Genomic DNA, 19,313 nt, shown 5'->3' with positions numbered 1-19,313 from the left:
CACAAAACAACTCTCAAAACTTTATAAAATCTTATCTACATCTGATCCCACAATATCATTACCAATAGAAAAATGGGAAAAGGACCTCAGTATCAATCCAGGCAACAATTTCTGGACACACATCTGTCAAGCCACCTTTCAAATGTCAGAAATATTAATCTACCACTGATCCAATACAAGGTAATACAACGCACACATCTCACAGGCAAAAAAATGCACGCAATGGGATTTACTAACTCACAGTACTGCACACAATGTGAACTTGGCACACACTACAATTACTTACACATCAACTAGTCCTGCCCCCCGGTTCAAGGTTTTTGGAGAGAGGTCACAACTACACTATCAGAGTTTTTGACATGTTAACAATCCACTATCTCCTACCATCTGCCTTCTCAACGACCTTCAGACTCAATAACAACAATCAATACATCTTAATATGTGGCTCTAGCGATCACCAAGAAAACTATTCTCCTCAATTGAAAATCCAGACAGCCTCCTCTCAGAACAGATATCACTAGAGCTAGTCACTGCCAAACAATCAAATCACGGAATTCAAAATTTCTCATATCTGACCCTGGCTCTCAATCTATCGGTGAGCTAAATGCCACCCCGTTACTACTGTCATCTACCCCACTTACTACTATCATCTATACATTACAACCCCCCCTCTTACCCATTATACACAGTTACATAAGGAAAAAATAAACACTTTTTTTTGTGTCTCTGTTCTATGTGTCGGCTCGTTGGTTTTTTTTCCCTTTCCTTTCTTTAGTTATTGTTTGTCTGCTTAGATACATGTGTCCTTGTGTACTCTTAAGTGCTTTTCTGTTACCCGTTTGTTTATATGTTGTCATGGGGAACGGCTTATTCGCTCCTTTAAAAAAAAAAACATTACTATTATTTATTTTTAATTACTTTACTATCCTTATGACTGATTATCATTAGTTGCACTATCATTTTGTCTTCTCCCTCATTGTTTTTATTCTTTTTCAAATTAGTAACCAAAGTAAATTTGTCCTCTAAAGTGAGGGTGGGAGCAAAAAAAAAAAGGACACTTGTACTCACCACAAAACAGAGTGAAAACATTTGAAAGTCCATTGTCGTCTTGTTAGGGAGCAGGTGTTGGTGAGAGCAAAGGCAGCTAAAACATCAGGCAATAGAGAATCGTACAGATGGTTTCAGCGCAGTGTTCTGCCCCAGCGCTGGGCATTACTAAATCATTTTATTTGGAAACTTCCAACAGCTATAAAAACAACACTTACAGGCCCATTCTGAAGCAATATAAATACAAATTAAACCATGACTTGAAAGTACTCTAAGGAATAATCACAATATCATAGTAACATGAGGGACCAAATCACCTCTGAGGTTTTGTTTTTTTCTTCGAATTAAAATGTCTAATGATAGTTCCAAACGACTGGGAGGGAGAGAAACATTTAAAACAAGAATATCACTTTCTTTTTGTCACCCACATGTGAGAGTGTGACTATTAAAATTGGAGCAATAGAGGATTATTACATGACTCAAAATTACAGTTATTAACTACTTTACTTCTCCCTTTGGCTCCGGTAAATCGGAGCACGTACTGCAGTTAGTGCTTCTGTGGAGCGGTGCAGGGGTCCAGTCAAGCAGAAATAGGACACCCCCTTTTGTGCTTGAATGGACCCCCATTACGTTAATAGGCACTGCAGTAAGAGTCAGTGAGTGGGCCAGGGGTCCTGAATGGGGCCACCACTTCTCTACACTTAGTACAGGAGTAGAGGCAGATCATTACTGCAATATGTGAGATTATTAAAAGCCAAATGACTCCTTCAACTTGGAAGATACTGACTTGATCTCACTTCAGACTGAACACAAGGATGAGATTAGTAAGAGTCGTGAGAATTCTTCGCTAACAACTACGATTAAATCCAGGTGAGCTGCAGCTGCACCTTTTTAATGTCTGATCTACAAAATGACTTAAAAGTCAACAAGTTAGTGATGACATGAAACAATTCCTTGACTACTTCCAGTTAAACAACACAGCATTTGGTATTACAGGCAGTAACACATGTGAACTGTCCTATTAGCACAGTAAAGTAACAGTATGTGAAGCTACCAGTGAGCCTCAAATATAGAAAAACAAAGTCTGTAGGGTAGAAAATAGACGGAGTGTGACTAGGTGTGTGGTTGGTAAAGAAGAGGTGTAGAATGTGTTTGAGTGTGCCGGAGGGCGGAGTAGGGTAGGAGAGAGAGAAGGGTTACTTTCTCTGAAGATGAAGCTTGCTCTCTCACACTGGAGCAAAGGCATGGCCTTTGCACAGGGGCTTATCCTTCTTCGAGTAGAACGTCTTCCCCTCCAGGTTGATTTGGCAGAGCTTTAAAGATGAAAGTAGACAGTCAGACAGAGACATATTGGGAAACCAGGGCAGAGCAGATATCAGACCTTAACACTGTTTTCTACTGGCCAGAGCAGGCGCATATTATTTACTTGACTGCATTTACTTTCAGTTTTCTTCACAGAATGAGAGAAAGATGGAGAGAGTGATAGACTGTAGGTGACAGGGTGAAAGAGAGAGAGAGAGAGAGAGAGGTCCAGAGATGGAGGCCGATTTTTCAGGTGGCATTGTGCTGGGACAGCCAGAAGAGATGGGGCAAAGAGAGCCCCACAGGGAGCCATATCAATCAAAATGACTTACAGCACAGACGAAGCACGTATCGTGCCAGCTGTAGCCCAAGGCCTCCAGAAACCGATCGCCGGCATCAATCTTAAAGTCACAGCCGTGGCATTTGGTGCCAAACATCTTCTCATAGTCTGGAGTGAGAAAGGTGAAGGGGAGGAGGAGAGGTGATGTTATGCGAGATCAGAATAAAATAATTAAGACAAATTCAAAAAGAGCTTTTATCATCGTCAAGATCAGGTCAAGCATCCTGCACGGCCTCCACAATCACCATATGTAAACACTTAACCTTTAAAGGAGGTTCTGGAGTGTGAAATAGGTTTCCACCTCTCTTTCATCTTTTAAAGAAGAACTGGAGGCTTTTCCTCTTGAAGAGGAGTTTTAATATCCCACCACACACATACACACTTGAGGATTTGAATGACAGCAATAAAGATGGATGAAGCTGTTTTGAAGCCAAATGTTGACTCTTCTCCTCATTGGGCATTTGATACTTGGCCGTCCGTGTTATTTTGTCCACCCACTTAGTGCCTTTCCAGAGTGTAAGGGAGGGATTAGGATGAGGGGAAATTGCTCCAGATGCTTAACTGGATTTGCCAGTCTCTTTCATCACAAGGACTCTGGGGGAAAGTGTCAGGTTATAATGCTGCTTCACAAGAGTGAGTGGGTGAGGGCTGCACAATCCTTGAAAGATGCTGAGGCAGCACAATGCTTATCAGAGCTAAAGGCATTATTCAGAGTATGAGTACTCAGGTTCGGGCTTCGCCTCGGATAAAGCGGCGATCCACGTCACAGCCTCAGTAGTGAGCGAGACGCACGCCGCCTCGCTAAATCATTTACAACATAATAGAAGAGCACACACCATTCATAAAATCCAATAGAGAAATGTATAAAGTAAACTGGAGATAAATAGATTATAGCAGATGAAAACATCACACTTTATGATTGACTGCGGGACGTTGCCAAAAGATTCATGATGTAGGTTCATGCCAAACCCCACAGCGATAATACAACAATGCAATGTTTTACAAATAGCTTGATGGGAAAACAAAAATATGAAAATTATTCAAGCAAAACCGGAGAGGGGACGAAAAGAAACAACTTTATCAGAAAATGCACTCAGCGAGACCTGTGAATCACCCAGTGGCTGCATTGTTCTGTTTCTGTACCCCCAGCTACTGTTATTTACACTGAACCACACTGTGCTTAGCTACGACATCCATTTAAAGTAAGAGGATATGACATCTTTCATCAAATAAGCTCGATCACAAACTTAATGCAGCGTGGCGGGGTGTCAGTTTTCTCCCTCCGTTCTCATTCATGTACTTAAGGCCCCAGTGCAGATTTACGATAAACACGCAAGGCTTGATCCGTGTGTTAAGTTACAGGGGGTGTTACATGGGTTGAGATGTTCTCAGTTGGCACTGGAACTAATCGATCTGGACACTGAGAATTTTGAGCATAATTTCTTTTTTCTTTTGCTAGTGTTTCATACTTTCTGCTCGCTTTTAAAGTCCTAGTGAAACAGAAGTTAAAGCGTCTTTAGCTTCTGTACGGTGAGTATTCCCCAGTGAAACGGAGTATTTGAGCGGTATACAGTTACAAGAGGGATTTAAATTAAATCCTTCGCATTTGTTTGGACTGATAAAAAGTGGGCGAGCTTAGAATGTAGTGCCATACGGAGATACAGCACACACACACACCTCCTTTGTCGTTAAAAGTTGCAGATTGATTGATGGATGATGTCATGATATTATTGGTTTAAACTGGTTGGCACTAGCTTATGCAAGCACACGTCGTATTTTGTTTTACAGGAAGAAAAGATGATTAGATTTGGATATGAAAATACAAATAAATGCATTTTTTGTCATTTTCTTTGCATATATTGTTAAATAGATGCACAATATGACCTAGGATGTGATCTAAAAGGGTTAAAAATTAATTTTTTATTTCATCTCAACTTTAATAAATACATTTTTAGAGTTACATTTTTTATTAAAACTTGGGTGTCACGGTTTGTCCAGCCATGGTGGTTACTGCTGCGGTTTCTACCAAGTTTATTCTTCAATATCTTCCCCTTGAAACTACATTAATCTCATGTTTCCCTTTGTTTCAAACAGAGGATTTTTCACCATGGAGATTCCTTCATCTCTTTTATGAAGCCTCAATACTGTGTGACAGGGGAAAATTGGATTATTGTGTCTGAATGAGAGAAATGGCATCAAACTAAACATACAGTGAAGTTATTGTTTATTTGACAGGGAGTTTGGAACGGACAGTTCAAATGGACTGATTCTAAGCATCAGACATTGTAAAGCAACGGTGGACATGCATTAACATAACAAACTCAATTTAATTTTAGTAGCACATCTTGCCCTGTGCTTTACACCACAGATGGTATCGCTGGTATCATTAACACAAAGCGTGAAAGTAGCAGATCTGGGTGCAAATAAAGTATGAATGTGTGTCAAAATTGGAATCAATCCTTAATACACTAAAGTCTTTAAATGCTTTGTCCCAACATTCCCAAAAAATAAACTCTCTATTATTTCTTTTTAAGACTGTTTTATATAATTTTTGTAATTATTTTTAATTGTCATATAAGGAACTATCAGGAGTTAGGAGTTAGGGAGTACGGCAACAGTTCAAGTTCTTACCTTTCTCACAGTAGGGTTCGCCCTCCTCCATGTAAAAGGCTTGGTTCCTGATGGCAGTCTTGCAGGCTGCACACTTGAAACACTCAACATGGTAGGTCATCTTCAGGGCGTGCATGATCTCCTGATAAAAATGAGAAAAAGGTTGTTCCACATCCATGTATCCGTGTACAAAGAACTTTGAAACAGCGGGCCTTTTCAAGAGTATAATGTCTGAAATCCTTCCATGTTTCTTGTTAGTGCTTTGATTTTTGCTCAACACTGTGGTGCACTTCTTACCCCTGTGATCTTCTTTTTGCACTTGGAGCAGTTCGGAGCGTATCGGTTATCGTGGCACTTGGTACAGTAGACGGACCCTCTCTCCTCGAAGAAGCCTCCCTCTTCCAGGACCACCTTACACTGCGAACACGTAAACTCCTCCGGGTGCCAAGAACGCCCCAGCGCCACCAGGTACCGACCCCTGGAAAACACACACAAACACACATGCACTTTAACAGCACATCAGAGGCTTCATTGAAATCTGCTACATCACTTTGCACTTTAAGAGGGAAAACAAGGACAGCTCTAATGGAAATGTCAGCACATGACCAACGAGACACAGAAAAAAGGTCCCCTTTGTGAAATGTGACCTGCTTTTTTTAGTTCTTCTGGGGAACTTTGTACCTTCACTTGTTGAGAAACCGTTCTGTTTTCTTGCAATAGTGACCGGAATACAAACTAAGGTTTCTCTGTTATCTATAAAAATGTGTGAAATGAGATTTAAATTATTTCAAAGTCAGCATAATGCTTGTCTCCAGCGATAAAAAGTGTCTCCAAACTGTGTTAATTATGCTGACTGACTAAATTTGCTGCAGACGTACAATCTGTCATTGCGTATATCAACTGTGTTAAATGAGGTGTCATTTCTCTAACAGGACTTTGAAAAGGAGCAAACATTGAGGGTATTTTATTCCGCTGGTGAAATGAATCAAACTGTCACCGTTGTGATGTGTCAGTGCGGTCTCACCTTATGATTTTGTTGCAGGCACCACATACCGGGGTCCTCCCGCTGTCTTCGGGCGCCTGCTGCGCCGCCTGCATGATGGAGCTGCGGTTCTGCATGGGCGTCGGCTGCACCGGCTGCTGGTGCTGGGTCACGACGGTGCTGGTCTTGTCTGGGCGAAAGCGGTCGGCGAAATTGGGGTCGGTGACCCACGGTGGTCGAGAGGAAGGACCTGAACTGCGTGCTGCTGCAGCTGCGGTCTTGGAGCCTGGGCCAGAAGGAAAAGATTTGTTTTGGAATTAAAGCAACTTGGCTGTGACTTTGAATAATTTCACAATGGGAGGGAGACACCTTTATGTAATATACACGCCCCCCCCTCCAGATGTAACGGTTTTGCGTGTCACATTGTTGCTGTTGATGCTCATGTATTGACACTTAATAAGAATCTATTAGCACAATCTCCACTGGATGATGCTGGGGTTCTTTATACGCATCAGCGGGAGCAGAAACTCACCATCTGGTTTATCTGCTGCCTGGGCCTTGGCAGGTGAGGGAGTTGGCTCAAGGCTGTGGGGAGAAAATGACTAATTAGAAAAGGCACGCGCACACACACACCTCAGTAACCATGACTACTACTCAGAGGAACGTCATGTTTGGATATCAGCCGCCATGGCTGTCTCCATTACGTTGTGTCACAGATTACCTTCTGTGTGAATCATTAAATCAGTATCAACAGGATTAGCTCACCTGTTGAGGCAAGACACTCTGGGTGTAGATTCAGGTGAATGTTAAAGAAAATACACTGTGATAGGATTGGAATTGATTTGCAGGCCATTTTTACATGATAACACAAACCTTTGTGAGACAAAATCAATCAGGTAATTCAAATGATCAATGCGAAGACAACAGATACCGTGGTGTGCATTCGGTAAAGACATTACAGCTCTGCATCAAAAATGGCTCAAGAGCCACCGCTCCTAATGAGAGCAATCAGAAACCCGAACGTCTCCGATTGATTGACGTCACTCTCAGGAGCAGAGTTAGAGAATGAGAAACTCAGACACGTTATTGCCGTCAGATTTTGGATGCAGACGAGTTTCGCTTCAAGCCTGCGTGTGCAGAAGTGTTGAAATAAAGAGTCGTTTCTACATTTCAAAACTTCTGTTACCCGCAGCAAGCGTCACCAGATTCAGAAAATCTTCAAACCATGACTGAGAAGGGAAAACAACTTCTGAGCCAAGACAGTGAGCTCTGGAGACGTCTTATCTTGGGGGAAAAAAATATAACACCGCCTCTGGCATCCGTCATGTTTACATCATCAACTGTTCCATCCACAATACACTAATGAAAGATGATGAAATCATTTCTCATTTGCAAAGAAAAAAGAAAATGTGAAGTGAATTACCCTGCAAACGGCCTTGATCTATAGCATCGCCTGCATCAGGTTAAGTCTGCCTATCAATTATACTCCTCGTGTAGCCAAACAACTCAACTCAAGAAGCTACAGAGGCAGGAGAAGTTTCAGACTTACAGCTGGGAGCCATCTAGCAAGAAGAAGAATAAAAAACAGACTGCTATTTCCCAACAACATACTCTGAATAATAAAGGACATTAAATCCCTTCGCAATAGCAAGAAGATGGCTCGCAGGGCTGGTGACAGAGAGGAAGTTAAATCTCTCTAAATTAAGGATGCTAAGACCCACCCGCCTCCCTACCAGGAGATTTTTGGAAAGAAACTACAGCCGAACAGAGTGAGAGGAAGGCTGGACGAGAAGGATCTCTGGCGGCCGGGTCAAACAAAGGACAGAACGAACCTGTTTCAGCCTGTTTAACACACAGACCCTGGGTCAGCTGCCCTTCACCCCGCACGCCGGCAAGCTTGCCTTCTGGGACCCACCGAACAACTCACAAAAACACATCCCGGTCAACACGCAGCCCCGACTACACTCCCTCGCCGTGCTGCCCGACATGACAACAGGCCAGTGGCGTTGACTTCTCCAACACCTTCGAGAGGTTTGTTTGGCTGCACCTCACTCTGTTGAAGGTTGCAGGTGCAAATTGGAGTACATCCTCTACAGCTGCTTATTCCCACCTGGAGCGGCCTGGACCATGTTTTCTTGACATTTTCACTGCTTTCAAATTCCTCCTCTCCCTCCTGCTCGGTGTGATGCAGGCGCACAATTCCTGCATCACAGACGGTGCAGAGTTTTGGACATGATGCACCCCCAATATTCCCATGGAACATTTCCTTGACATTTCCTGTTTTGCTCTTTACACCTCTGATTTCACATTCACCTGGGTTTTTTTTTTTTAGCTTCCTCTCCTGTGGGATGCATCAACCTGAGCAATGAGGAAAGTAGGAGTTTGTTGGCAGCTCAAAATCCGGCAGAGAAAGGAGCAGGATTTTGATTTTAGATGGAGCAAGAAGCCACTGACATGTGTCACCCTCCACAGTGTGGAGCTGGAAGTGATGCAGCTCTGCAAGAACCTGAATGTGACAACTGAAGAAATGTGGCACACGTCTGAGAGGTACTACTTTTCTACTCTAGAGGTGCTGCTTTTAATGTATGCAACAAGCTTTCTGTCATCCCTTGTTCCTTATTTAACAAGACATATAATGTCAATAATACTACAATTTTGAAATTAATGTATAGATGCTATAGTTGTTTTTTTATTACATGCGGCATGGTTAATAGTCTTTGTTTGAGTGTGCTATGAGGTCGTCTGCCAGCTGTCTGGATACACTTATTTGTGCACACCAAATTTCAACTAGTTTAGTTTTAGTCACTTTATATAGTCACTTATTTAATAATTATATATTTGATAATACTACCAGGTATAATTTAATTACCAATGACAAACTTATAGCCCAACCTTAATTTACATTTTCAGTTTTCTCTGTTTGAAGTTTTTTTTTTTCCTTTTTTAATGTAACTTACTTATTTCTTTAAAAAAGCAATAACTATAGTTTCCTGTTGCTATAAGATGAATTATGTCTTCAAACTATGTAAGACAGAGCACTTCTCATTCATGTTTCTATCACAAACCATGAGGCAGTTTCACCTCAACTAGGGCTGCAACTAATGCTTATTTTCTTATTATTTTCTCGACTACTCGATTAGTTGTTTGGTCTTTAAAATGTCAGAAAATTGTGAAAAATGTCGTTTCCCGAAGCCCAAAATGACGTCCTCAAATGTCTTGTTTTGTCCACAAGTCAAAAATAGTCAGCTTACTGTCATAGAGGAGTAAAGAAACCAGAAAATAGTCACATTTAAGAAGCAGGAATCAGAGAATTAAGACTATTTTTCTTTAAAAAAATAATTACTCAAACCGATTAATCAAAATAATAATATAATAATTATCAAAATGAGTGGTGATTAATTTAGTTGAGAACTAATCGATTCATTGTTGCAGCTCTGACCTCAAACATCCCACATTTTTCACCTAAAAGGCAAAAGTGCATTTGTACCTTGTCAGCAGAAACGTTTTTGAATATTTTCCAGTTTTCTTTTTCCCTAAAAGTTATTTTTTATACATCTAAATCAGGGTGATACATGGTGCCTAACCATCAAAACACTGGTACTTTTAGAAATTTTACATCTGTGTGCAACATGCCATTAGATCTTTCCTGTCTGATATAATAAGGCCACTGTACTGCAGCAATTACTCCACTGAACTCTAACTAAGAGTGTTTTTTTAGTCTTTTTATTAGGTTTTAAATACTCTTATCGAAAACTAAAAGGCTGCAATTCCTCACTTTGCCCCTCTGAACTTTATGGTTGTGTATCACTTCATGTGTATATGCACATTTGTTGTATTTATGCCTGATTGCACAGCTATTTTCAGCGAGGTATTAAAAAATCCTTGAACCCTGATCTTTGAGGAGGCACGCCATTAATTAAGATCTGCACGAATACGGAGGAAACCCATGCTTATACAGTTTCATCTAAGTTCAGTACACTAGGTAAATAAAGAAATTGTGGTGACTCAGCTAAAAAAAAGAGAATAGTTGACTATCAAGAGATTTAGCCTTCTAAGCTTGAATACTGAATAAACAAGAGGAAAGGAAACACAGAAGAAAGGACAGAGAAGCAAGAGCTGCTTTTTTTCAGATGTTTTATATTTTTTGATGACAGCAGAAAAAAACAAAAGTACAGATTTATCTTCCTTTTCTTTCTTAATGGTTAAAGAAGCCTATGAGATGAGGGGATCACAAATGAAAACTCTAAAGGATGAAGAACTCAATAAATGGAAACAGGTAGAGAGAGATAGAGAGAGGGAGAGAGAGAGAGACAGACAGAGATCAAAGGAGGGGCTGAACTTCACAATCAAAGAAGAAGAACGAACAGAAAGGCGCTTCCCACTGCTGAGACCCCCCTTCCCACCTTCCCACCAAGTAACGCAGGGTGAAATGGAAAACAGGGCCACAGCTCAGTGGTCCACAGTGATGTCAACAATCATCAAGTCAGAGATTCGGAGGGAGATCTTACACTTAGGCTCAGTATGCAAGGTTCCACTTTGGGCTTTGTCATCTACGCTACGTTTCATCTATTTCTGGTTTGCTTTTCTTTTTTTTTTTCCCAAAACTTCTTTTTTTCACCCCCATCTGTATCCCAAAGGTGAATTTGTTAACTGCCATTGGATCGGGTGTCGGCTATCTTCGTCGTCTTTGTCACGTAGTCGTTGCGGTGTAGCTATCGCTAGCAGGCTCTGGCTGGGCTCTGCATCCCATGGCGTCTGTGATGTCGCTCAGGATTTGATATTGAGGGCGCGAGCGGACCTGTCGTGGTGCCAATCCCTCAGACGGGCATAGCGGGGACTCTGAATCTCAGTGAGGAACTTTTCCCTGACCGCAAGCAACAGAGATATGAAACAGAGATAGACGGGGAAGGAAATAGATTGTGGGGGGAGAGAATGAATTTTAAAAAGAGCATGAGAGAGCAGATAGTGGAGTAAAAGTGCATAAAAGGTGAAAAAGTAGCAGAGAAGTAAAACAGGTCAGACACCAAAGACAGAATAAGGATATGATACGTCTGGAAGGCAAATATCAAAGTGAAGGATTAGTTTCACATTTTGGAAGATATGCTTATTCACCTTCTTGCCAAGAGTTAGATGAGAAGATTGACTCTCATATGTGTGTGTTAAATATAAAACTACAGCCAGCAGCTTAGCTTAGTGCAAAGACTGGAAACAGATAGCCTGGCTGTGTCAGAAGTAACTAAATCTACCTACCAGCATCTCTAAAGCAGAATAATTAACATGTTACATCTTGTTTATTTAACCATACAAAAACCAAAAAGTGTAAAAACAACACATTGTGGTACTACAACTTCGGTGTCCATCACGCGATGCCATTGGGCCCAAAAACATTTTTTCCCATAGACTTACATTGGGAAAGAGACGTCTGTAAATCAGCAGATAATGTTTTTTGTGGTAAATCAACTTCCCGGTATGAACACTTGAATAGCCTTTATTTAAATCATTAGGTCATAAAAGTTGTACAATGCACTAATATCCGAATCCAGAGTTATTTTCCTTCCTACGTTCATTTGAATGAGTCTCAGACCGCGACTGGACCGAGGGCTGGGAGGCGGAGTTAAAGGAAACACTACTGCGCCGGCTCTATGGGCTCAATGGATGCGGAAGATCGCCAGATGATCCGGGTACTTTATCACTCGGCAGTCGAGCCATTTTGGCTTCATTCGCCACTGAGCAACTCTCATAGGAATGAACGGGAGCCCGCCACCAACGCTGTATCCAGTTCTCTTTAAACATCCATGGTCGTACTGCATCTTAACTGGACACTGCTCACTTCCCATGAGTCCCTGCTGGTTTGTCAGGCAACGTCTCCAGGAAATTAATTTGCTTGGCTGAGAAATAGTCCATTGGTGGTTGGATTTTGTTACCTTTTGGACAGTTTCCAGACTTCATGCTAAGCTAAGATAACGGACATGAGGATGGTATCAATCTTCCCATCTTTCTCACAGCAAGAATACAAACAAAAACGTATTTCCCCAATGTTTAACAATTACTTAATAGAAAATTACGCCATGAAGCAGATTAATGTTCTAATAATACAAAAGATGTACACGTCACACCACACATTAGTATTTAAAGCAGCGAAACTCCAATAAGGTAGGTTTAAAAGTTGAGTTAATTTAAAAAAATTTTAAAAAATAGTTGCCAAACTGAAGCTTCCACACACGAATGCACAAACACATGTGACCGAGGAGGCCGACACGTGTCCAAATCAACGACCACTCAAGTTTTTACCTGGACCTCTTCAGGATTTCATCATCTGGGTCCTGCACTGAGAGATCCAGGAGAGACGCACATTAGCATGCCTTACTGATAGAGAAGGTGCTTTTCACAGACAAATCACTCGCCAACCCCAAACACCTTAAGTATACATTAAATGGTGCTGTTCCTACACAGCCTCTGTTGTGATAAACATGCACATCATCATTTATCAGACTGGTTACAGTCATGAGAAAAATCGGTGTCATTGAAGACAGCAGCCTCCTGACAGGTGAGGCCTCTCTCCACAGCTGAAAAATGGACACCCGTTATCTACCTCTCCTGTGTCACTCACTCTGCTGTCACTCTCACAGATAGCCCACTATGATCGGATCACATCAGATCAACTGTTCAGTCACAGGCCCTTCACCTACACGTCATCTTGACTACCAGAGAAGCCCACCCCTAACCTATCACTCTCCTGAGCATGCCAGGCCCAGTCCCCCGACTTACTGAAGTCGGTGCCTGTGAGCTGGGCCAGGATGCGGAAGGAGCGGGACTGAGTGGTGCCGGTGCGGGGCTGCCAGTCCTCGGTGTCCTGGATCAGCCTCTTCTTGCTGCGGTCGTTGGGGATAAAACAGGGCAGGTTGTCCATCCGGAGGCCGTACCTGCACACACACCCAGCAGCAGGACACGGCAGGCGCGGTTAACACAATCCCATCTAGGGACAAACCCACTCACACCAACCCGGCTAATCAGGTGACCTTGGAAATAGAGGACACCCTGAGCAGATCATGCAAAGACTTACTGCTCAGCATCACGGTCACGCAATAAGCCAGTTAATGGATATCCATTACTAAGATTTCTCATGGGCACACTGGAGACGCTCATAAATGGACATTACCGCATTAGAGATCGTATTTATAACCCGTCGTTAGAATCTACGGGAGAATAGAGTAGCCTGGCCTAGTTTGTGGAAACGTTTTACTACGTATTTAAGCTTTTATTTTGATAGACAACTCAAGAAGCAGCACAAAAAAAAGGCTTTTCATTTCCAACATGTTTGTTTCAAGAGGGTTGCAGGTCAACTGCTGCATGCATTCATCAAGAAGGAAGTAGGAGGAGGAAACATGAATGGTTACTGATGAACTGGCTTTGTCTGGTGCATCTCTGTTCTGTAAACTGTATCTAAGAGCATCCGCTCCTCTCTCTTGTCATATGTAGCCTGGCCATATTAACCTAATAAGCTGACAAACCAGCCTGCATGCAGCGGTCCCTTACTTGGACTCTTGGGAAACATCACCATAGAAAGACGTTTCGCCCCTGTAGAATAGACCAAAGATCAAATAAGGACAGATTGAATCAAGTTAAAAGAGGAAAGACAGACGATAGAGGGGACATTACTCGTCAAAATCTCTTACTATTTATTAAACAGATGTTTTCTAGTTTTGTCCTGATTGCAACTTAAAACTATATAATAATAGATAACTATATAAAAGAGTGAGATGGTAAACGATTAAGTTTAATGGGTGAATTACTAGGGAATAGTTGCATGGATTGTAGTAAAGCAGCGGTTCCCAACCTGGAGTTATAAACCTAAGTTTCAAGATATGTTTATGTTTTTAAACTTCCCTCAAATCTTTGCCCTTTTCTTGTAAATTATTGGATGATTTTAAAAGGGGAACACCACCTAAATTAATAATTCCAATATATTATTTTCATGGTCTAGTAAAGTTCAATCAATATTTGCGAACATGAGCTACTCTCTCTAAAAGCCACAAACCAGAGAAGTAAGTCTCAAACTTGTGATGTCATCGGGTATAAAGTCTGCAGCTGCTCCATAGACAATGAATGGGAGGCTTATTTTGTGTTGTTTTCTTTTTTATACCCAAATGAGCTTTATTTTAGTGCAGTGTGAAAATGTTACCTTATACTCAGAACATTCTCCTGGTTGCTCTCAGTTGCTACAACATCTCTCCCCATTCATTGTCTATGGATCCGCACTTTATACCCTGTGACATCACAAATTTGAGTTTTTAGCACTCTAGTTTTTGGATTTGGGAGAGAGTTGTTCATGTATACTAATATTTTTTGGATTGTCTTACACCATAGGAATAACATGTATCAATTTTGAAAATGGGCGTAGTTACCCTTTAAGCTAAATTATTGAAATATAAAATTATTATTATTTTTTTTTTTAATCACAATTGCTCAGAACCAGTAAACATAAGCAACCAGTGAGGGGCTGCAAGCACACAAAGACCGGTCACAAAACAAAAAGGTTGGGAACCACTGTAAAGGATGGGAATTATGGAGAGTGTGAATTGTAATTTAGAAAGGTAAAACAAGCAAACATCATTTCTGTCTGGACTGTTTAAGAAAAAAGAAATGTACTAACTTCTCGAGAGTTTCCATCTGCGGCGTTACGAGAAAAGGGGAAAACAGTAAGAAAGGTCAGCTTTGAGTTAAACAGCAGGAAAACCACAACAAGTTGATGTAAGGTTTTACACAAACAAAAGACCAAAAAATGCTGCACGATGCAGAAAACATGCAGGAGGTGCCACGAGACATGCGGTTATTGTTAACAGGCTCTGTGATAGAAAGACGGCCTTGTTTGTCTGTCAGATCATCTATTGTCACCCTGACCCAAAATGACTCATTGGATTTGGCACAAAACCTTTGCCCAACACTCCTCTCACCCATGTGCACAAATGCTTTATAGAGTTATGTAAATAGCTGCAGCGTTTGCCAAAAAGAAAACCTTCATTTGATTCCTGTGCCATCGCAGTTATTCTATTTCTTCTTGTGCTCTGAAACCCATCAACAACAATAAATGCCACAGCGGTGACGCATCATGATGTCAGGGTACACTCTGTCCAAACAACATCACACAAAACCTGTTTCAATACGACTAGACTAAACACATAAGACGTGCATCGAACGGTTTACTGTCTGGATAAATCCAACAATGTCTTCATCAAAAGAGGGCTGACAGTTATAATTAGGCTCTATTCTCCTCAGAAATGGCCAGAGGGAATGGGTTTTCGACCATCTGCAGAGAAACTTCACAACCATGTGAGCCCTCTTGAGAGTAAGCAAGTATGGCTGCTTAAATACTCGAGCACCAGGGCAGTAAAAGCTGCTGAGAACTGAATTGAGGAGTGAGACTAAATAGAGCCAACGGGCCACATCTCACCAATGGCTGCAGTCAGACCAGGCTGCCACTTCCATGACCCAAATTATAGGAACCAGACTGGCCCTTCCTTGAAAACCATTTCATGCCATTCTGCCACGTCCAGGATCATTTTAAATACATGTTGATCCATTCCTGGACTCCTTGTAAAATCTGAAAACTGGTAAAATAAAAACTGGAGGGTTCGGACTTATGATTCCGATTTATTTTCTGTGATTATAGCAGCAAGAGTTTGCTCCTGGGAGCTGTAACTTCATTTTTATGACAAAACAGAGATGATAGCAGCATTACAAGAGCTTCAAAACAATCAGCCCTGACACCAACTTACTTACTGTTTTTTCAATAATTTACAATCAAAAGATCAGAAGCTAAAATTGATCAATGTGGTTTTAAAAGAAGAGACTGAAGATTCACTTTCCAACATAACAGATTGAATTTTTACTTGAGGGACAACATATGAGAAGGGCTCCATCTTAGAGTTGGTTTAGCAGCTTTAACGTGGCCCAAAAAAATTATTTAATACATTAACTAGAATTATTGAGAACTAGAATGTTAATTATTAAATAAAAATCTTGTATGTAAACTTTTAATAATAAAAAAATATCTATAGTGTTTTTGAGAATCGATACAGTATCACAAAACACAATATCGCGACACTCAATATTTTCTCACACCCCTAGCCAAAAATGTGTTTTGTGAGGTCACATTGACTTTTGACCACCAAAATCTAAATCACGTCCTCCTGGAGTCTAAGTGGACATTTGTACCTAATTTGAAGAAATTCCCTCCAGGCGTTCCTGAGATATCGCCTACGTACCTACGGACAGATGGACGGGCTTACAACCTGAAAACATAATGCCTCCGGCCGCGGCTGTCGCCGGCACGGAGGCATAAATAGGCAAAAAGATGCACCACGATCAAGGCTTTCCATCAGTACTACTGTGATGTGACAAATAACTAGCTGCATGGCCCTGTAATTAAAGTAAATCCAGAGAGAATCATGGAATATGTTTAAAAATAAAATTCCAAAATTAGAGGAAGTTGCCAGTGACATCACCGCCAGAGTAAAATATTTTTAAGCAAAATGCAAACCGAGATATGTGATTAAATGTATTATTGGAGGTATGACTTCTGTCTGACGTGATGTTTTACAAAGAGAAAAAGCGAGTGCAATGACAACAGCTTCTAAAAGCTGAGAAATACTGGACTTGAAAATCCATTTCTTTCCAGCACATTACAGACTGGAGAAGCAAGATACAAGTAAGACTCACAGTCGGTCAATAACTCATCTGCTGAAATAGCAAATCAGTTTGAAAAGGCGGATTGTTTTGCAAGAAATTATACATTCCTGGAAGCTTAAAAAAAGTCTTATTTTATAGTAACTCTCACACTCACACATATAGTGAGGATGATAAGAACAAAAAGGGTATAATGGAAAAAAAACAGATCTATTGGTACAGAAATAGATCAGAACTTCTAAAGTGGCCAAAACACAACCAGATGAAAAAACAAAACTGTTTTTACAGGGCTATGAAACTGTGACTGATTATATTGACACATCCTTCTCTATTCTCTATTAAACACTTTTTGTCATCCGATAAATTCCACTGTAGAGGTCTTTGAGCTGGAGGAAGCCAACTTGAATTGTCAGCTAAATATGTCCTGCTCTGCTAACAAAGCGTTTGCGTTTATCTGTATGATAAAGACCAACAAGATCATTTGAGTCGGTTTTGCCAAAACGTTTGACAACCTCCTCCTTTTCTCGGAAAAATTATTCTATGGCCAAAAGTCCAGCATGATACAATCTACACTCACCGGCCACTTTATTAGGCACACCTGTTCAATTGCTTGTTAACACAAATAGCTAATCAGCCAATCACATGGCAGTAACTCAATGCATTTAGGCATCTAGAGGTGGTGAAGACGACTTGCTGAAGTTCAAACCGAGCATCAGAATGGGGAAGAAAGGGGATTTAAGTGACTTTGAACGTGGCATGGTTGTTGGTGCCAGACGGGCTGGTCTGAGTATTTCAAAAACTGCTGATCTACTGGGATTTTCACGCACAACCATCTCTAGGGTTTACAGAGAATGGTCCGAAAAAGAGAAAATATCCAGTGAGCGGCAGTTGTGTGGACGAAAATGCCTTGTTGATGTCAGAGGCCAGAGGAGAATGGGCAGAGTGGTTCGAGATGATAGAAAGGCAACAGTAACTCAAATAACCACTCGTTACAACCAAGGTATGCAGAATACCATCTCTGAACACACAACACGTCCAACCTTGAAGCAGATGGGCTACAGCAGCAGAAGATCACCCAGTACTAGCACCGGCCACTTTATTAGGTACACCTTGTACCTAATAAAGTAGCCGGTGAGTGTATAATGGCAGCTTATAACTGCTGGTATCTGAGTTCATACAAAAGTCCTCATATGCTTGCTATCTTGTGTGTTACATTATTGGCAGACAGTGGAGTCATTAAGTAGATCTCAGCAGCATGCATTTCTTATGTTTATCTTTTCGGAAATGTTTTTGAAAATATGCAACGTCATTTTGGCAACATACTGAAGTAAATCCGTAAGTTTGGAAATCCCGAAGGGGTAATTTTCTCTCTAGTGTAAAACCAGAATAATGAGACATCAGAAATACCATTAAAACCACATTAGTCACGTTGTGGTTCCAAAGGGAATAGAGTTTATTTATCCACCTACCCATTCTGTGGCTGCTGCATACTGGCACGGCCCTGTGAGCTCAGGGTGTTAAGTTTAGGAGAGTAGGCCACAGGTTTAATAGCAGGTCCTGAGTTGGCACTACCACCACCTGCTGTAAATGGCCTCGCCATCTTGTTAATGGTTGTGCTGGGGGCAAAGGAGTACTTTGGCTGAAAAGAAGCCGGAGTAAGCGAGTCCTGCGAGGGGTGTGGGGGAGAGGGAGACAATGCAGCATTGCACACAACATGCGATTAGACATTTCTTTTGACACACAGTGAGAGTTCCTTCTGCTGTTGCACAATCCCGAGCTTTATATTAAGAAAGCTTCCAGCGCAGCCCAATATTTTTTTCCTTGCAAATTATTACTCCGGGCTGAAGGAGCAGCTCTGTCAAAGCCTGCAGGCTTTTTTGTCTGTGCACGGAAGAAGTGCTTAAGAAGTGTGAACACAGCCATTCTATTTGTGTTGGCAGTCTGCCACAGACTGGCCAGAGTAATCTGCTTCTGCTGCTAAAAAGGAGAAAATGCCCAAAGTGAGAAATTGTCATATTTGACTGACATGTCTCACTAATGAGATTTCTCACTGAGCATTATGTGTGGACGGCAAAAGAGCACCTCTAAAATATAGCATTGACTTTGTGAAAACCATTATGTTCCCGCTGCTTTACTAAAAAACAGCGTGCAGTGCAGCACAAAGCAGTTCATGACACCATTGTACCATTCACACTGTAATCAGTTGGCCAAGTAGCTCTCAAGAGGTTTGACAGTGAAACTAAATGCATCAGTAGTGTTCCTCTGGCTACAGGGATTGTGCAAGGCATCACAAAAATAATCCAAAAAGCAATATTCACAACACTCCATCCAGCAAACAACTCATTT

The 19,313-nt window shown here is 41.3% G+C and overlaps 1 protein-coding gene across 5 annotated transcripts in view; it reads right to left on the bottom strand.

Moving 5' to 3' along the window:
- Positions 1–1,192: 1,192 nt before the first annotated feature.
- Positions 1,193–19,313, bottom strand: part of pdlim7 (PDZ and LIM domain 7) — a 38,750-nt gene continuing 20,629 nt past the window's right edge. For 2 of the 5 annotated variants that reach the window (XM_074648279.1, XM_074648280.1), the window contains exons 5-11: positions 14,935–14,951; positions 6,814–6,866; positions 6,324–6,567; positions 5,597–5,777; positions 5,321–5,441; positions 2,682–2,797; positions 1,193–2,360 (exon numbers count right to left, since the gene is read on the bottom strand). In XM_074648279.1, the coding sequence (XP_074504380.1) occupies positions 2,274–2,360; positions 2,682–2,797; positions 5,321–5,441; positions 5,597–5,777; positions 6,324–6,567; positions 6,814–6,866; positions 14,935–14,951 (819 nt within the window). In that variant the 3' untranslated portion in view covers positions 1,193–2,273. Of the gene's footprint in view, positions 2,361–2,681; positions 2,798–5,320; positions 5,442–5,596; positions 5,778–6,323; positions 6,568–6,813; positions 6,867–10,398; positions 11,146–12,572; positions 12,610–13,049; positions 13,205–13,817; positions 13,860–14,934; positions 14,952–18,436; positions 18,634–19,313 lie in introns of those variants that run through there. The other 3 variants (XM_074648276.1, XM_074648277.1, XM_074648281.1) reach the window with 2 other exon arrangements.

The sequence above is a fragment of the Sebastes fasciatus genome, chromosome 10, assembly GCF_043250625.1.
Source record: "Sebastes fasciatus isolate fSebFas1 chromosome 10, fSebFas1.pri, whole genome shotgun sequence".
NCBI classification, from domain to species: Eukaryota; Metazoa; Chordata; class Actinopteri; order Perciformes; family Sebastidae; genus Sebastes; species Sebastes fasciatus.
The sequence above is the reverse complement of the archived record's forward strand: the minus strand, read 5'-3'. Positions and strand labels throughout refer to the sequence as shown.